Source organism: Dunckerocampus dactyliophorus, chromosome 2 (assembly GCF_027744805.1).
Source record: "Dunckerocampus dactyliophorus isolate RoL2022-P2 chromosome 2, RoL_Ddac_1.1, whole genome shotgun sequence".
NCBI classification, from domain to species: Eukaryota; Metazoa; Chordata; class Actinopteri; order Syngnathiformes; family Syngnathidae; genus Dunckerocampus; species Dunckerocampus dactyliophorus.
Window position 1 is genome coordinate 23,229,767 of NC_072820.1, and position 20,010 is coordinate 23,249,776.

General features: G+C 40.3%; 1 protein-coding gene across 1 annotated transcript in view; it reads right to left on the bottom strand.

The window, feature by feature from the left end:
* brinp2 (bone morphogenetic protein/retinoic acid inducible neural-specific 2) overlaps positions 1-20,010 on the bottom strand; it is a 206,578-nt gene that overhangs the window by 71,215 nt on the left and 115,353 nt on the right. The window contains exons 3-4 of the mRNA XM_054769147.1: positions 5,622-5,812; positions 1,083-1,264 (exon numbers count right to left, since the gene is read on the bottom strand). Of these exons, the coding sequence (XP_054625122.1) occupies positions 1,083-1,264; positions 5,622-5,812 (373 nt within the window). The remainder of the gene's footprint in view (positions 1-1,082; positions 1,265-5,621; positions 5,813-20,010) is intronic.

The window sequence follows — 20,010 nt, forward strand, 5'->3', positions numbered from 1 at the left end:
CCTGACACATCCTGAGTCGGAAATCCGTACACCTCCAAAGTGAAGGTTTTGTACCTAAAAATCGAGTTATGAATACATGTATACCATTGTACACACCTACACACAAAATACATTACAAAATACATTATGTGAGTGTGTTGATAGTTTTCACAAGTGTGATATAAAAATATTGTCCAGCAAACATCTAACCTAAATCTGAATGATTTGTGCACTAAACCCTAGTGGTTTTGATTTCTCAGCTCTTTCTTCTCAACCAGGTGTGGTTCCAACAAGCTCTAAGCCAGGGGTCACCAACGTTTTTCCTTGTGAGAGCTACTTTTACAAAATGAAAATGGCCAAGAGCTGCTCATTTTCGTAACATTTATTTTCAGAGCTTATTTTAAACCCAAACAAAGCGAATATGCTTGTTTTACCAGAACATTAACAAAATGCTGGTGTCCACAACTCACATTTTGTATTTCAGAATGCATTTCTTTCTACTATTCTTTCATTATTAACTGAAAACCTGAATGAAAAGCAGGCTTGCGGGCACCTCATGTGGTCGTGGGGGGCTACCTGGTGCCCGTGGGCACCACGTTGGTGACCCCTGCTCTAAGCCATGCGTGAGAACCTCCTGGCCTCAGCCAGAACATTAAAGATTGGTTGTGGATGGTTCTTTTACCATGACAATGACCTGAAACACACGACCAAGCCAACAAAGGAGTGACACAAGCACAATAAGATCCTGGAGTAACCAAGCCAAAGGCCCCTTCCGATCTGAAGTGCATCAGAATTAGAACCGTACCTGTTTCAAATATACTCCAATCAATCAAATAGTTATTTCACTCAATGAAATACAGTTTTATTTATAACCTTTATTTAATATTGTTTTTTTGCGTACTGTGTCTGTCTTATAATAAATCTACCATTAGAATGATGTACCGCTCATATCTTTGTAAGGGGGGGGGGGCATAATCAGCAGGGGAACAAATACCTATTTCCCCATTGTATGTCCCAAAGAGTGCTTATCTAAAATATTCCTGATCATCATAGATTGAAGTTAAATAGTTTAACGGAGAGTGAGTGTCCATTAAATAGGATACCTTAATAGCTGAAGTGGCAATCTGGAGGTGGTGCAGTCTCCTTAGGGTGCTTTCTCGATCTGTGAAGTATGACGCAGCTAACTGATGGAGCAGCTCCAGAGACACCACGGTGCTGTTGCTGCTGCTTTCTGACTTCTTATTCAGCTTTTGTTTGTCCAAGAAAATGGTCAGAGACTCCTCACCTGAGGAAGAAACAGTAAGTGAGCCTTCTTAAAATAGAAGTAAGAAATAATACATTTGCATTTGTCTTACTCTTTTAACAAATATTTAGAAATGTCCTTTTTAACCTTTTTAACTTTTAAAGCATTTTAGAAAAAACACATCTTACCATTCATGCCAAAGCGACATGCTGAAATTGTTCAAACTGTCTTTTCTTCCCTTCTTCAGATTAGCATGAAATCACTAACACTATCATCATGACGACACATTCTTGTTGTTTTTCAGAATTATTGCAGTGCTGGTGTCCTGTAATTGACAGCTGACCGGTCCAGGGTGTACCCCACCTATAGGTACACTAGATCACTGTGACCCTGAACATGGTCATAAGTCATAGAACATGAATGAATGAATGATTGCAGTGGTAACATGAGATAAGAATTCTTAGCAGTTACCGGAACAAGCAATTAAATCAGCGTGTTTGGTTGAACGAAGGACAAAAATGATACAATACTCCGAATCGACTGAAAGGAAAATCAGGCATTTTAACCATGTAGACTTTTGTTCAAAGTATTCTGCATGTATCTCTAAAAAATAATAGATGAATGTGATGAGTTAAATGTGGTACAGTAATGGTACACTTTCAATGAGTTGAGGCCTTTAATTACGTCTACAGTATCAGTATTGCAGCCACGGAACTCGAAGCAGTCACTTCCAGTGATTGGATGATAGTCAAACATTGAATATGATCACATACACACTCAGTACCTTTGTACAATGTTTGGCAGATCAAAGCAAATAATGGTGCATGTTGTTGAAATTATTTTCTCCAGTTGTGCGAGTGCATGGCGTGTTGCATGAAGACATCAAGTAGTTGAAAACAAGGCGATCAAACAGCAACCTTATCTTCCGCATCAGACATAATGAATTTAGCAGGTGAAAACAGCGCTTCTAACATGTCTATCTGCGTTCTTAGACCAAGTCAGTCTGCATGAATACATTCTTGAATGTGTCATTCATCATTTCGCTTCAATTTTAAAGTAGACAGAAGTCAATAATGAATGATATCAACAGCTTACTTTGCACTTAACAAAGCAAAAACAAAACATAAGCAATCACTCAATCACTACAACTACACACATAACCTGGAACCGGAAGTGAAGCCCTCACCCAAAGGTACATCTCCTTGGTCTTAAGTATTTTATGGGTCACCAAACAGGTCCCCTCAGAATTTACAAAGGAAAAAAAATAATCAAACAGCGGCTCCACCCAGGAGACACAACAGTAACAGCAACCGTCAACACCAAGGTAAGACCAGAGGCTGAGCCAGGCGGACAACCACAACAAGGAGGCCTGGCCAGTTCAATGGTCCCCTCACATCGACATGAGCAGGCTTAGACATCTTAAGACGGCCTATAGTCACTCGTTCCAGCTTACTCCCTGTATCCAAAACAAAGTTCTTCGCCCCAGCCTCCAGCACGCAAAAGGGCCAGTCATGAGGGGTTGCAGCAGGGCCCGATGGCCATAATGGCAGATGAAAACGTACTTGGCCAACCTAAGGTCCTGGGGATGTAGCACTGGTGGAGGCAGTCACGCGATGTTTGCATGGGCACACTCTCACCCACAGTGTCCTGGTGAGCGGCGGTAAAGACAGCCACCCAGGGTGTCACAACCATTAGACAAAACTCCCCAGGGACACACAGAGGCTGATCATGCACTGGCTCAACACACAAGGTCTGGAGATCCTCTTCGGTGGCAGAATGAAGGCTGAGCATAACCCATGGCAATTGGTCAGCCCTCAAAGCGGCCTTTTTGTTCTTGGAGGTTGCCCTTGCGCAATCATTCTGTTCATATTGTAGCCAAGCATCTATAGGATGACTGATGCTGCTGCATATATCAGCTGAGTGGTCTGGGTGATGTTCTTTGTGGGAATACTTAGCAATGCTGTGTTGACATCGTCCGGTATCTGAATATTTGGGGGTGATGATGAAACCACCCACACACTGACCTGTTGTCCTGGCTCCCTCGTGCCGTAGCATGTTTGTACATCTTTGTAGACGAGGTACATTGTGCCTCATCAATCTCCAACTTCAACTACTCATTGCGGCTATTTGAACACTGAGCGAGTAGTTGTTTCTTATGTTTAGTGGAGTTGGGGTTTCAAAGAATCCATTTCTCCCACATTCTCTGCATGCATCCTCTTTTGTTGGGGTCACTACCATAGTAGGAGTCCATTGGTATCATGTTTTCTGCCCTGCTCCAGGAATGTCTTGTTCTTGTTCCAGTGGCCAATTTCTCGCCAGTATCCTGGTTCCCCAACACCTGACGTGAAACTGAGACAGTTTCAAAGCTCATCAGCTAAACAGTTTAACCTTAACCTTAAAAACGAGGTACGTACTGACCAAAGGCCGAGCGACCCATTTACATTTTTAGGCCTTGAAAACCGTCAGTTGTACAAGTATGTCAGACTTTTTAAGGACCTACGGGGACTCTGCAAATGCTGAGCTGCACAGTATTTCTTTGCTGAATAGGTGCCTGACACTTCCTGAGTCGGAAATCCGCACGCCTCCAAAGTGAAGGTTTCGTACCTAAAAATAAAGTTATGAATACATGTACCATTGTACCCATTTACTTCACTATTTACCAACAAAAATGATTAATGAAGTTGAATGTCAGTTCAATAAGACCCAATTATTTTGTACCGCTGCTATCGTCTCTCAAATGCACAAAAACAATGACAACATTTCAGCGCATTAAATTTCACTGACAAGCACAGCTATTACTACTGAGGATTTCACTGCACAACACTTTTGTGGAGACCTGTATCCTCAGTTTGAAATGTGAAAAAAATGTGGAACTCCTATTTTTAAACACAGAAACAAGAATTCACCAGTGTGCCAATATCTTCTGATATGCCATATGACGTTTTTTTGTTATGTAAACTTTCTATCTGTGGAACAAGAATAGCCTCTGACATTTGTAAAGGAGATGAATCTCATGAAAATAAAACATGACTCTGTGAGTACTCAGGTCTTTATGTATCCAAAAAAGCAATTAGTAAAATCAATAATTATGTCAGGATACTACTTATCCTCATGATTTGTTTTGAGGTGAAGTTGTTAATTGTTGGTAATGTCCCCAAACACACAAAACACATGGTCTTGTCTTTAAAGTCAATAAACAAGGTCTCGGTTTCCCGGAAAAACACCATAATGTCTCTAAGGGCAAGGAATGGTGTTTTCTTGAGGGTTAACTAGTGAGCATCCATGACACTCCGCCACCATTAATTCGCTTGTTAGCTTTCATTGTCACTAGTGAACAATGGTAATAAAAGACACAAATAATCTGGAACTAATCAGTGTGTTAGAACAGTCACTGTAACTGCAAATGTTGGGGTAAGGAGTTGATGAAGGTTGGGCTGTACGCCCTTTGAATGAGTCATACACACACAGGAAATAATCTGCAAAAAGCCAACCAATCACAGCTTTTACTATCCGCATCCCCACAATGTGAGGTTAGACGTTTTTGGAGGTGCATGTCACGCATGTCCCACGGAGTGGGAGGAGTAAATTGTAGCGTTATATGACGACTTGTAGGTGCAGGAGGATAACCCGGGATTCACGTGGCAATACCATTTATGAGCTCCCTGTGATGATGGACGGTAGTAATTATACTGAGCTTGATTTTTTTCTAATCTTCTTAAATTGGAAATGAATTGATCATAACCGCCCAGTGGGCTGCCTGTTGCCCATGTCTGCTGGACATTTCCAGTGACTGAACATTATATACTTTGACTTATCTGAGAATTGCAGTCTTGTAAATCTCTGCCTAGCTCTTATCAAACTGATGTTTGAAACTATTTATAGTCTGGATCCATATTCTCCAAGCCCCCATGTACGGAGCATTGAAGTGATGTTATACTAAGTGACGACCAGGGTCGGCAGTGCATCAATACCACCAGGATGTCACTTGGAATGGATGATGCAGGCGTCCACCTTGATTTGTGAGGTGCACAGGATCAATACGGCAGGCGGCTCTGTTTTGTGAGTTACTTCTATCTTCTGAGAGGAGGGAAGAGGGCAAAAAGGAATCCAATCAAGTCAGACATATGCTTAGAAACAGGTCAATGTTATCCCTCTTCTGCTCTGCCCAGTTTTTACAGCAAGTCATGTTCCTTAAGGGTTAGGCTGATTGAATGATAATATAAGAGCTGCAATTAGACGTTGCATGTGTTGCTGTTTCAGACGTGTTGATTCCCAGGACACTGTCCCTGACTCCTACTCCAGATTTTGTCCATATTTTAATGTGATATAGGAATTTCCTGTTCCAAATCAATGCACGCTTTATCATTTGAGTGTAAAAGCTTCTACCGTCTCTCCTTACCTCCTAGGGTAGCAGACGCCAGGAAGTGAGTCCCATACTTCTTGATGAGGTTCTCGTTGATTAGCTGTGAGGTCGGCCGTCGCCCCAGTAACCGCAGGTTGCGTAGAAACTCTGGTGCTAACGGCAACGAAGCTTTGAAGAAGTCTCTCTTTTCTGTCGCAAGGCTGTTTACCTTCCAGTGGCTGAATTCCCTGACAATATAAAAACGTAAAAAGGTGAATGCACACTCAAGTGACACAAAGTTGACACTGGCGTTTTTCAAAGCATGTCTCGTCTTCTGTTAACTTAAGGGTCTAGTTCAGGGGTCGGCAACCTTTAGTATCAAAATAACCATTTTGCCTCCTCTTTCAGTAAAGCAGTAAAGAAAAATGGTCTGGATCCGCAAAACATGATAAGGCTTAAGTTTTCATCGTTTTTAAATTTTACCTGTTACAACAGCAGAGCTCAACTAACAGAAGTGCAGAGTACATATGTAGGCCTTTTGAGTCATTCTCGTGTTTGTGTAAAATTAAAAGAAAATGTAGCCAACTTTAACATTAAAAAAAGCCAATCAGAGTTCACATGTCTGCATATCACTGTGTCTGCTCAATATTGTTTACATCACTCGACTCATCACAGGCAATTCAATATGCTTGCACTGAATGGATGTCATCAATTTGCCTACTGGTGATGTTTGTTGCCATTCTATTGGTCCTGTTCTTGACTGTGTTTGCAGGGAGGAGCATTTCTTACATTTTATGAATAATCAATACCAATAATTTCTTGTTTACTTTTCTTGTTTTTTTTAAATTCGGATAAGAGATGCTATGATATTTTTATGAACGATTCTTCTATTTATTGTCCATCTGTGAATGTCTTGCTCCTCCTCACTCACAAATCTCCAGTGCAGTCACAATGCTAGCAGCTGTAGTTCAGTTTGGAGCCTTCATCCACTCAACCTTCGGTATTAGGTTTGAAATCGCTCCCTTTACGGCCATCTGCATTTGGGTACTTTTTAGAAAAAGGTGAGATGTTTGTTTTGAAAATGTCTTTCAACATTTTCTGTTGATTGTTAATTTCTCGCCACTAATCAAGCACATGGGTGAGTAGACCAGCGTCATTGGCAGTGAAAGCAAAGGAATATGTCCATTCAGAATTAATTGACTGTATATTACCGAGACAACTTTACAAAGACAACAAAGCACATCACATACCACAACAGTAACAACATACAATCAACAGTAACGGGCAGGACAGACAGATCAGTCGAGCCTGCTATTCAGGGCAGCTACGGCTGCAGGCATCAAGCTTTTCCCAAGACGGGCCCTCCTGAACTTAATTGTTCTGTATCTTTGCCCTGAAGTAGTGGGATGAGGAATTCATGCGGTGGGTGGGTGATAACCTGTGCTATGTTGTTGACCAAGCCAAAGATAGACCTCTTGTTTAATTCAGTGAGGTTGGGTGTGGGGAGACCGATGATTTTAGCAGCTGTGTTTGTGACACACAAAAAAATTAGAGGAACACTTTGAAAACACATCAGATCTAAACAGGGGGAAAAATGATCTTGAATATCTTTCCTGATAATAAGTGGGTGATGTATTAGTAAGAAAATGATGCCACATAATTTGATAGAAATGAAAATGATCACCCTATAGAGGGGGGAAATCAAAGACACCCCAAAAATGAAAGTGAAAAAATGATGCAGCACACTGGTCCATTTTGCCAAAATGTCATTGTAGCAACTCAAAATGATTCTCAGTAGTTTGTGTGGCCCCCACGTGCTTGTATGCATGCCTGACAACGTCGGGGCATGCTCCTAATGAGACTACAGATGGTGTCCTGGGGGATCTCCTCCCAGATCTGGACCAGGGCATCACTGTCCAGGGCATACCTGGACGCATGGAGGAGATTCCAGGACACAGGTAGTTACTCCAGGAGAGCTGGACAGGGCCGTAGAAGGTCCTTCAACCCTCAGCAGGATCGGTATCTGCTCCTTTGTGCAAGGAGGAACAGGATGAGCACTGCCAGAGCCCGACAAAATGACCTCCAGCAGGCCACTGGTGTGAATGTTTCTGACCAAACAATCAGAAACAGGCTCCATGAGGGTGGCCTGAGGGCCCGATGTCCTGTAGTGGGCCCTGTGCTCACTGCCCAGCACCGGAGAGCTCGATTGGCATTTGCCATAGACCACCAGAATTGGCAACTACACCACTGGTGCCCTGTGCTCTTCACTGATGAGAGCAAGTTCAACCTGAGCACATGCGACAGACATGAAAGGGTCTGGAGATGGCGTGGAGAACGTTATGCTGCCTGCAACATCATTCAGCATGACCGGTTTGGTGGTGGGTCAGTGACGGTCTGGGCAGGCATATCCCTGGAAGGACGCACAGACCTCTACAGGTTAGATAATGGCACCCTGACTGCTATTAGGTATCGGGATAAAATCCTTGGACCCAGTGTCAGAACCTACGCTGGTGCAGTGGGACCTGGGTTCCTCCTGGTCCACGACAATGCCCGACCTCATGTGGCTAGTGTATGCAGGTAGTTCCTGGAGGATGAAGGAATTGATACCATTGACTGGCCCCCACGTCAACCCAATAGAACACCTCTAGGACATTATGTTTAGGTCCATCCAGCACCGCCAGGCTGCTCCTCAGACGGTCCAGGAGCTCATGGATGCCCTGGTCCAGATCTGGGAGGAGATCCCCCAGGACACCATCCGTAGTCTCATTAGGAGCATGCACCGACGTTGTCAGGCATGCGTACAAGCACGTGGGGGCCACACAAACTACTGCGAATCATTTTGAGTTGCTAGAATGACATTTTGACAAAATGGACCAGTGTGCTGCATCATTTTTTCACTTTCATTTTTGGGGTGTCTTTGATTTCCCCCCTCTATAGGGTGATCATTTTCATTTCTATCAAATTATGTGGCATCATTTTCTTACTAATAAATCACCCACTTATTATCAGGAAAGATATTCAAGAGTTTAGATCTGATGTGTTTTTGAAGAGTTCCTCTAATTTTTTTGAGCAGTATATATATATTTGGCTTTTTTGCCGAAAACCGATATGCCGATATTGTCCAACTCTCAGTTTTCGGTTACGATATCAACCGATACCGATATGTGTAACATCACATATCTATTTCTTGAGTAAAATTGTTCTAAAGTAACAATACTATTAAATGAGTAGAGTTGTTTTGTTGGCTACTCCACCCATCTCTGAGTAGATAATTAATCTATTACATATTTTATATAAGAATACATTTGTGTTTATCATGCCTTGATTGATGTTATTTTTGGAAAGATTTATTTTTAGTTAAGGGGTATTGTTTAAAATACTTGAATTTGCTGATTATTTTGATTGATAACTTTTATGCTGAAATAATCTGTCAGTGTCAGAAAGTTCTCAAATTAGCCAACTGAGAAGATCAAATACATTGTTTTTGGTGCCTAACTTTTTCCCAAGTATATTAGTGCGTGTGTGAATGTATAAACTAGCGGCATTAACTTAAATGTCTTTGTAGAAAGGCGCTTTATGAAGTACATTTAGTTCTATTCACTTACAGCGCAGCCTTGCCACATCCGACATGGTGGCGATGTTGACGTACGCTCAGCAATGCGGCCGACGTAAATGGTCTGTGGGGAGCTACACTGTGCCGCTGTCTGTCGTCATAACAGAGAGCAGTGGCTTGCCATGATTCATATGCGTTAAACACGCTAAAAAATGGAATGTAATTAATGAAATAAATTAGTTACAGCCGTTAACGCGCTATTTTTGACAGTCCTACAAAAAACTAATAAAAGTCTTACAGATCACTTATGCACACACACAGTACACATACTGTATAGCTGAATAATAAACAATAAATATAGCAACTTCTGATCAATCCATGTCCGTTTCAGACTTAACTGTTTGGGTGTTTATGATGGTGAAAGGCTGGGATGAGGGAGGGGTCGAACAGTACTTCTTTCTTCTTATTGACGTAATTTGGAGATGGTTGTCTGTGCACCACTTGGTGAAATTTATGACTGTGTTATATATGCCAATCACGTGTTTTTTACAGAAATTGGCCGATACTGATCCGTGGCCGATCGATTGGAGCATCCCTATAAGCCTTAACAAGAAAATACCTGTAACCCCAGCACTGAACTTTCCATTAACTTAACCTACGCAAGAGAACTGACACTACATAACCTTTCAGGCTAGCTTAGCTCCTTAATAACTTGATGCTACTGATTCACAGCCTATATTCTTTTCGAGCGTCAGGATGTCCCGCAGACCTTATAACCCAATTACCTAAACACTGTGACCAGGACAATCAGACTTCAAGTTGGGAAAATTAGTCACTTTCAAGTTTATCATGTGAGCACTCCTTTCCCGCCATATAGAATAACCCCGAGGTAGGTTCATTTTATGCAAATCACAGCAGAAAAGTACAGCCTCGCTTCATCTGCATAATTTCCTGGCAAAGCTAACTTTTGCCATTAGTACTCACACACACACACACTCTGTGACAAGAACATTATTTGCTTTGGCTCTTTCCATTTATTTCTTCACTCCCTCAACTTCACAAGGAAAACTTTATTAAAGTTTACAGTCCAGTATAGTTTAACTGATAACTTCCATCCGCTTATCCTCATTAGGGTCACGGGGGTATGCTGGAGCCTATCCAACTGATAACTTTGTGATAGAAAAATGTATCCTTTACAGATATTATGTAGGTCATGCTATATGTATTTTTATTACTCTTTGTAGGTTTTAAATTATTATATCGCAACACATTGTGTATTACCTGTAACCTAATTTACTTCACCTCAGACCCTGTAGTCTAGCAGGGGGGTCAAATCTGGGCAATTACATTCAATTGTCTGAGGAAGTACCTTCTTTTGATGTAACTCCTCTCCCTAGACACAGAGGCACCTGGTGGAAGTTGCCTTCTTTTGCGATGCAATTAATTTGCATGTGGTCAGGTATCAGGCCCCGTCCACAAGGGAATGTTCTTGGGATTTCTTTTTTGTCTGGTTGAAAAAAATTTGCATTCGCACTGTGCCTGTAACAACCCATAGTATACCCCCAACCCAGAGTATTCCCGGGGTTAAAGTAGCCGAGGCCAGTTTATACCCCGGGGTATACAACAGACTAGGCCACTTTATTCCCCCTAGGCCAGATTATACACCCTATAAAATATACTTCATATTAATAACCACATACTAAAACTGAACACCAATAACAACACTGATTTATTGGCTAACATTGTCAAGGTTAAATGCAGTGTTCATTTGTGTTCTGCAGATTTATACTACACTGGGCAAGATTATACCTGCTGAAGGTTTAGAGTGCTGTACAACAAAATGATTAATACAGAAGTTTGGTGAAAATATGTTTATTTGGACAATTTGGATCATTTATTCTTATAAAAGTGGAATTTGCTGTTTTCACATAGGGAAGCAATCACTTTTTTTAGTTATTCAATGACTCAAGTCAATCTAAATCAATCGTCCTGTTTTTTTAGATCATACAATTGTAATTCACACAGTGGTATTGTTTGCAATTAATCATTTTGAAGTTGGAAATAATCTGTCCCAAAGGGGCACAAGTGACCGTTGTGTGCTGCTGCCGAAAAGACGACATAACACCTGAATATTTCGACTGGCATGACATCCAGTCGACATTCTCCTGATGGTTTTTTTTTGTCTTATACTCCAAAGTGATTTGTAGAAATAAATCCATTTTGTCATCAGTCAAGACAGGCCGGACAAGCGTAAGACAACTGAGCTTTTGCACATGCGTTCTTTCTTCTTCTATAGTTTGGTGTGTCACATGGTTTTGTCTGCGTGTCTGTTTAGAGCTCCACATGTAGGTGTTTACATTGTTTTCAGCGTGTAATCTGTTCTCGTGTGCATGTGACTATTTACTCAACGGACACTACATTTTTTTGATGAAACTCCTCTCCCTAGACACACAGGTACTTGGTGGAAGTTGGCTTCTTTTGTGATGTAATTCATTTGCATGTGATGAGGTATAAGAGTTTCAGTCAGGAAGCTATTCTTGGCCAGATATCTGCACACAGCTATTGCACTCTGTATGTTATCTGACCACAGAGTGGTGTGAAAAGTGTTTCCTGATTTCTTATTTTTTTGCATGTTTGTCACACTTAAATGTTTCAGATAATCAAACAAATTCAATATTGGGACCAAAACTGTTCAATTTGTATATCAACGACATTTGTAAAGTGACAAAGGACTTAAAGTTGGTATTATTTGCGGATGATACCACTGCCTTTTGTTCTGGTGAAAGCACACAAGAACTCGGTCTAGGATGAAATGGTCATATTTAAAGACATGGTTTGACAGAAACAGATTATCCTTGAACTTAAGTAAAACTAAAATAATGCTCTTTGGAAATTGCAGAAAGGATACGTACGATCAAATACAAATAGATGGAGTGGACATTGAAAAGGGTGAATGAAAATACATTTGAAAATACATTTCTGGGGATCATAAAAGACGAAAAAATGAGTTGGAAATCTCATATCAAAAATCTACAACAAAAGGTGGCGAGAAATACTTCAATATTGAATAAAGCAAAATTTGTTCATGAGCAAAAAACACTCTACACTATTTACTGTTCTTTGGTATTACCATATCTAATGTATTGTGTGGAGATATGGGGCAATAATTATTAAAGCAATCTTTACTCACTCACTGTACTGCAAAGAGCGGTGAGGATAATTCATAGTGCTGCGTATAGAGAACATACAAACTCTTTATTTTTAAAATCACAGATGTTAAAATTTGCTGATTTAGTAAATCTTCAAACTGCTAAAATAATGCATAAAGTTAACAATAACTTGCAACCCAAAAATGTCATACAGTATTTCTCTATAAGAGAACTTGCTTTATTATCCATCCATCCATTTTCTATACCGCTTCTCCTCATTAGGGTCACGGGGGCATACTGGAGCCTATCCCAGCTGTTCTTTGGGCGACAGGCGGGGTACACCCTGGACTGTTTGCCAGCCAATCGCAGGGCACATATAGACAAACAACCATTCACACTCACATTCATACCTATGGACAATTTAGAGTCGCCAATTAACCTCACCTGCATGTTTTTGGAATGTGGGAGAAAACCGGAGTACCCGGAGAAAACCCATGCGCACACGGGGAGAACATGCAAACTCCACACAGAAATGCCCAAGGGAGAATCGAAGTCGATCTCCAGACTGTTACTGTGTTGGCCAACATGCTAACCACTAGACCACCGTGCGGCCCCTTGCTTTATTATGCTTGTTTTAATCTTATTTACAGTATTTATTATTATATTGATTATTATATTTATTGTTCTATTATGCTTGTTTTTATTTCTGATTATTTATTTATTATTACACTGATTATTATATGGAATAATATTACATGGAATGCAGGAAGTGAATAAGATGTACTGCACAAGATGTGGAATAGATGAGGGGTAGGATTAAATAAGCTTTGCTTCTCCCTACTCCTTTTGGACATGTCAAACTGTGAAATGATTCATGAGATGTATTCCATTGTCACCTGCATGTTCAAATCAAATTAAACCAAACCAAACCAAACCTACCAAACCTGTGTGAAAAAGTGAGAGCCATTATCCACAAATTTCAAAAACATGGAACAGTGCTGAACCTTCCCAGGAGTCCCAGGATTGGACTCATCCAATAGGGCACAGGAGACCCCACAACAACATCCAAAGAACTGCAGGCCTCACTTGCCTCAGTTAAGGTCAGTATCCATGACTCCACCATAAGACAGACACTGAGCAAAAACGGCCTGCATGGCAGAGTTCCAAGATGGAAAGCTGAACAAAAACAACATTAAGACTCGTCTCAATTTTGCCAGAACACATCTTGATGATCGTCAAGACCTTTGGGAAAATACTCAACAGGACAAAAGTTGAACTTTTTAGAAGGTGTGTGTCCCATTACATCTGGCGTAAAAGTAACACCATATTTCAGAAAAAGAACATCATACCAACAGTAAAATATGGTGGTGGTTGTGTGATGGTCTGTGGCTGTTTTTCTGCTTCAGTGGAAGACTAGCTGTGATAAGTGGAACCATGAATTAAAAAAAAATTGAATTCAGCAAAAAAAAATTCAGCAAAAATTGAATTCAGCAAAAAATCCTGAAGGAGAATGTCCAGCCATCTGTTTGAGACCTCAAGCTGAAAGGAACTTGGGTTCTGCAGCAGGACAATGATCCAAAACACACCAGCAAGTCCACCTCTGAAGAAAAACAAAACGTACGGCAAAACAAGACTTTGGAGGGACCTAGTCAAAGTCTTGACTTGATTCCTGTTGAGATTCTGTGGTATGAAATTAAAAAGGCGGTTCATGCTCAAAAACCCACCAATGTGGCTGAATTACAACAATTCTGCAAAAATGTGTGCCACAGCGCTGTAAGAGTCTCATTGCAACTTATTGCAAATGCTTGATTGCAGTTGTTTCTGCTAAGGGTGGCCCAACCAGTTATTAAGTTTAGGGGGCAATCACTTTTTCACACAGGGCCATGTAAATTTAGATTTTTTTCCCTCAATAATAAAAAGTTTCATTTAAAAACTGCATTTCGTGTTCAGTTGTGTTGTCATTGACTCATATTTAAATTTGTTTCATGATCTGAAACATTTAAATGTGACAAACATGCAAACAAAAAAAGATATCTGGAAGGGGGCAAACACTTTTTCACACCGTGGTACATACATGTAAAAGTGCAGATGCAATCAGGATTAAAGGTCCTGTCCGACCCGCTCTATGTAGAATGTGGGAATGCCTAAGACACACACCAAAATGTCCTGGCAGCCTCTCAGGGACAGGACGTCAAGACTCAACCATTGCCCCAGACACCAAGCAAGAGACAAAATTTTTTATTGTCTCTCTTTCCCACGGGTCACTCGACCAGTCTATGTTGGTACCACACAATTATAGTCATGTATTATTTGAATGGGAGTTATTGGATAGCTCTAGTCACTTCCAACCACACTGATCTTTGAGTTGATGCCACAGTGAAGTCAACAGTGGACTGTAATTGGTTTGTAGTTTCTTGCTGTATATACTGCGAGTTTTCAAAGAAAGGCTCATTCTGCAAATATTGAACATAAACCATGACAAAGCTTTTCTCAGCAACGCTTGCCTCAGGGATCTTCTGGTCAAATTAGAGCTTCATTAGGAGATTCATTTTCACACAACACACTAATAAATGTCTCCAGCTTGGCCACAGTCCCTTGAGTTATCATTAGGGGAAACATGCAACTTTGTTACTATAAGTATTAAGTGAAAAAAAAGCTCTGGCACCCAATCTCTGTTTTGTTTTTGTTTTGTTTAATTTTTTTAGCAGAGTATAGCCACAATTCCATTAAATGAAGTTGCATTACTCTAGTGAACAATAAGGAAATAGTATTTGTGGTTCTCCAAGACATTTTCAAGCAAAAGCATGATTTTAGTGCTTCTCTGGCAATCCCGGTGACTGATGACAAAATGATTATATGTGATTTGGGGAATGTAATCTTGTGAGACTGCATGCTGCATTCAGGAAAATACTGTTTTACAGTTCTGTTTACCACCTTGCTCAACATACACCGTCGGGCATGACCAATCACAGAAGCTCCTATGTGGCCACGTCTGTCCTGAGACTGACCAATCGTCATGACATGACCTAACCCCCCAACAACCCCTCACCCACCACAACCCTCCGCCACCCACCCCCACAAGCATCTCGTCCATTCTCGTGAAAATCAAATCTACACCTCTCTGAAGGTTTCCACTTCTTCCATTTTCTCTTTCACAGAGTCATTAGAGCAGGAGGATCATAGATGATCAAAGGTCACTCCGTTGCAAATAGTGATGCTTTTGGGCTCGCTATCCCCCAGGTAGTGGAACAGGCGATCCACCCGCCCGACACTTTGTGCACCGCCTCCATGTAAGCAAAGGTGTTTAAGTCTGCAGCTCAGTCTATCAATAACGTCGATGTGGTTAGGCTTCTGACGGCCTAAAGTTGAGATGTTTGACCAATTGCAGACCCATAGAACCTTTTCGTTGCCTCACTTTTCAAGAATTATCGAACAATTATTCAGTGCACGCATAGAAAAAATATTTATAATAGCAAATAATTAACAAAGAACTTACTATAAATTAACAAATTAAAAATTAACAAATTACCTACTATAAAATCACCCAATTCATCATGTTTAATATTTCAATTTAATGAAATATAAAAATGGTTTGCTTTTAAGTGTGCAGCAGTAGGGGGTACATGGCTTCAAGTTAAACGTCTGAAGGGGTCCGTGTGTTATGGTATGGCTGGTGCTGTCAGAAGCTTGACCCCCAGTGTGCAGAGACGAGGCAATGGAGTGCAAAAATAAATGTTCTTTAATTGTTTAAAGCAGGAGCGAACAAAAGGCGACAGAGAAAAAGTTCTGTGATAAAAGTACAGGTAGTCCAGGTAAGTGGACAGTTTAGGTAACAGCACTGATTAGGCGACGAGGTGCATAGGAAGCACAGACAATGGCAATGAACCAGCGCCGCACGTACGACGGCTCTGGCCTTTTAACAGCCGCAAATGACAATTAGCCGCAGCTGTCCGGGCACCAGGCGTGAAGCGGCTGTCTCCGCCACCACGCAGGAAGTACAGCTCTCCAAAATAAAGGCGCAGGACAGGAAGAACTCGCTCCTGTCCTGCGAAACCTAACAACGTGACTGCAAAGAGTTGTTAGAGGGCAGCGGGTTGGCAAGGGGTGCTGAGGCATTGGCAATTTGGACGTGTGCATTCAGGACTTGTCCTTTTTGATACATGGTGAATTATGAAACTGGAAACATGAGACGTACTCCAATGTAACTTAGTATGCATATTGGATACACAGACTACAGGATGAAGAATGTACCTGTGCACGGCACAAGAAATACACGGAGAGAGGGAGTTGAATAAAGGGAGGAGTGGATGACCAAGAACTGAATTTGAATTTGAGGAATGCATCAGTTGTGTGAAACTTAAATATATACTCCTCCATCCTCCATTTGTAATAATTCCCACGTATGTGTCTGTTCATTTGCTTTTGTAATGAATGTGTTGAAGCCTTAAAGGACATCCTGTGTAAACTGCCTCAAAATGTTAATAATTTTTGAAAATGATGTCCATAGGCTTTGATACCTTGAAGTGAAACCAAAATCAGCTCTAAGTGAGGTAGAGGACACGTATCCCAAACTAACGGTTATTCTTACCTGAAGGAGGCAAACTGCCACGATTAGTCAGTCGCTATCACTTGCCTGAGTGAGCATGGCTTTTAGCTTAATGCTTCATCCAGGGAGAATGGCAGCCAGCGGTTGTTCGCTGATGAACAGCTTGATTTTGACTGATGTGTTTGCAGGCTCCTGCACAGTAACTGAGTGGGGCTGAAAGCAAAGATGTGCATCATTTCCTTCTCTCCTGGCTTTGTTTTCCAGGAGTTAACAGTAAGACCGTTAGCTGACTGTTTAGCTAATGATGAAAGATGGCGTTCATTAAACAGTTTTAGCACAACACTGACTGCACCTGCAGCTCTGGCATTTAGTTTAGCTGAAAAAGTTCAAATCTTCTTTCTACAATAGAAAAGATGCTATGGACTATGCAGATTTTCTCCTTGGGGGTTTCTGCTGGCAGCATGTTGGAAAATAACACCTGGACATTTTGAGCTGTCGGGTAAAGATGGCGTTCATGGTGAACATTACAACAAACAATTAATGCCACTGCAGCTCTTAGGAATATCATAATAATAATAATACATTCAATTTATGCTATTTTAGCAAGGGAGTGAAACCTGAAAAGCAATTTGAAAATTAAATGTCCCTAATAATCAGAAATTCACCACTGTCAATTTATATGAATTTACTTTTCTTTTGTAAATCAAATGTAAAGTGAAAGTTTAAGTACAGTTCACTGAAAGTTCCTGCCAATGTGGAAATATATTCAGTGTGTTGTAAAAATTTAGAAAGACGTATTTCAACTGTCCTTGTGAATGCTTGTGAAATAGTCTGTATAGACTGTATGACAACACTAGTCTGTATATATATATATATATATATATATATATATATATATATATATATATAACCTGCAGAGATCTTTACAAGGTCTTCTGTTCCATACATATTGTGAAATAGTGGTAGGTGAAATGGAAATTGCATGTTTGTAATTGTTACATTATTGAGGTATAGTGATGATAAAGTTAATCTTGGATCACGCTTAGTCTTGTCTTCATTGATAATTTAATGCGGGATATTGGGGGAAAAAAAGGAAACAAAAACCTCACTGGAATATCATAGTTTTATTGCGTGGCTCTGATATGAAGTGTAATTGCATCCTGCAAAATTATTTGCAGCATAAAAGTAATTATTGATGTGCTGTTTGCAAAATATGCACACAGTTTCTGCTACGCACATACTATTGACTAAGTATAGGAACTTTGGAAAACGATCCTTTTCCATCACAGGAGTTAGCTAGTGTGTAGTCTGGGAAGAGCCTTGGAGAAGCTAGACTATAGTTAACTATTGTTAGGTAATTTATTGATATCTAAAAATCATGTGGTGTCCAATCATGACTGTTATTACTAACATAAACGGTTTGTAAGTGGCAGGTTGCATTAACTTTACATTGTACAGCTCTCTTTTTACATCTTTTTTTGTGATGTGGCAATGATTGAACATGGGAAAAAAATAAACAAGTTTTGATTGCACCTCCACTTTAAATGTTGACTCCCTTGTCAGGGTTTAAGTCAGCAGTTTTGGGGAATGTGTCATATTTTTGGATACGGGGTCGAGTATAAGTGAAAATAAGTTGGAGGAAAGTTTTGTTGGCAGTTTGCACTTTATTTTTTCCAAGCTGCAGGACATTATGCAAGCCTTATGAGGCCGGAAGGGAAAGCAGACCAGAAACTTTATAATGAGTGCTTTCACCTAAATCAGGTACACTTTCCCATCATAAAAAAATATGTGACCCAAATAGCGCTGGTGGCAATTTGTGGGTGGGAGGGCTGTTTGAGTGCACAAACTTCATTTCACAGCATGGGAACGACACTCGGCTGCTCACAATCAATCCTCCATGCTGATCATCTCTGATAGAAAAGGAATATTTTGTCTCATTCAAAACATTTTGTACGCTCAAATGAAACGTAATGCACAGCCGACCATACTGAAGAAAAAAAATAAGCAGAAAAAGTATTGTTATGACACAATTCAAATGCACAATTAGGACGAAGGCGCTTTAAATACAGTACATGATGCTTGGACATATCCCGATGTGTAAAAACTTATTGACTAGCCATATTTTCGCACCAAAACTTCATTTTTGTATTCACAAATGAAAGAAAACATTGAAAATCATACGTGTGTATGTAGTTAGTGGCTGACACAGCAGCTATAATCTCCAAGCTAGACATAATTAGTGTCCTAATAATACAACACTGCTGTCTAAAATATCACATTTTTCAATCCACACAGGTATCATTACAGCTGCACATTACTTACAGACACATAGTCTCCAAGGCTAGAAGCGCATTAGAAAGTATTGTGCAACATCATTCCATTTGTGTGCCTGTGTCGCAAGCTCAAATCAATTAATTATTGAAGATACATATATTTTTGACATATAAGTTGCACCTCACAATAAATCACAGAACCAGCCAAAGGGAGGGATGTAGTATGTTCAAACACTTGCGTCTCATTGCAGTACCTAATCATGACAGAGAGCTTTTGTGTCACATAAATGTTTAAATTAAAACAAAATTAAATTAAATTTAAAAACTTTAAATTAAAGCGAGAACATAACGCAAATTCCGGCGTATAAACCGCTACTTTTTTCTTAAACTTTGAACCCTGCTGCTTATACAGCGGTGCGGCTAATTTATGGCTAACTTCAAATCTTGTGGCATCTCCTTTACTTCAGAATTACTATTGATTGTTTAAATACTCTGCCGCTTGCAAGTCAGTGAGGAAACGGTAGCTCTTTCTTTAGCAGGAGCCAATCACGAGCTATCACTGCACTCACAACAGGCTTGTCAACCCACTGGAAATCGCAGGAGTGACTCACAGTGTCATCTTACAAACAACACTGAACTCATCACACAGCAACTAAACACTCAAAAGGTATACCTAATAAATATACAAACATGTACCAGCACCTGCAAAATGAAAAAAAAACAAAAATTTTAAAGTTTTCCCATAATGCATTGCGTCTGAGCGGTACATGTTTGTATATTAGTATGTATATATGTATATGTATATGTATATTAGTCTTACCTTTTTAGTTTTAAGTTGCTGTGTGATTTGTTTAGTGTTATTTGTAAGATGACACCATGAGTCACACTGTTATATTATATTTTTCCTCTAAATTTAGCGGGTGCG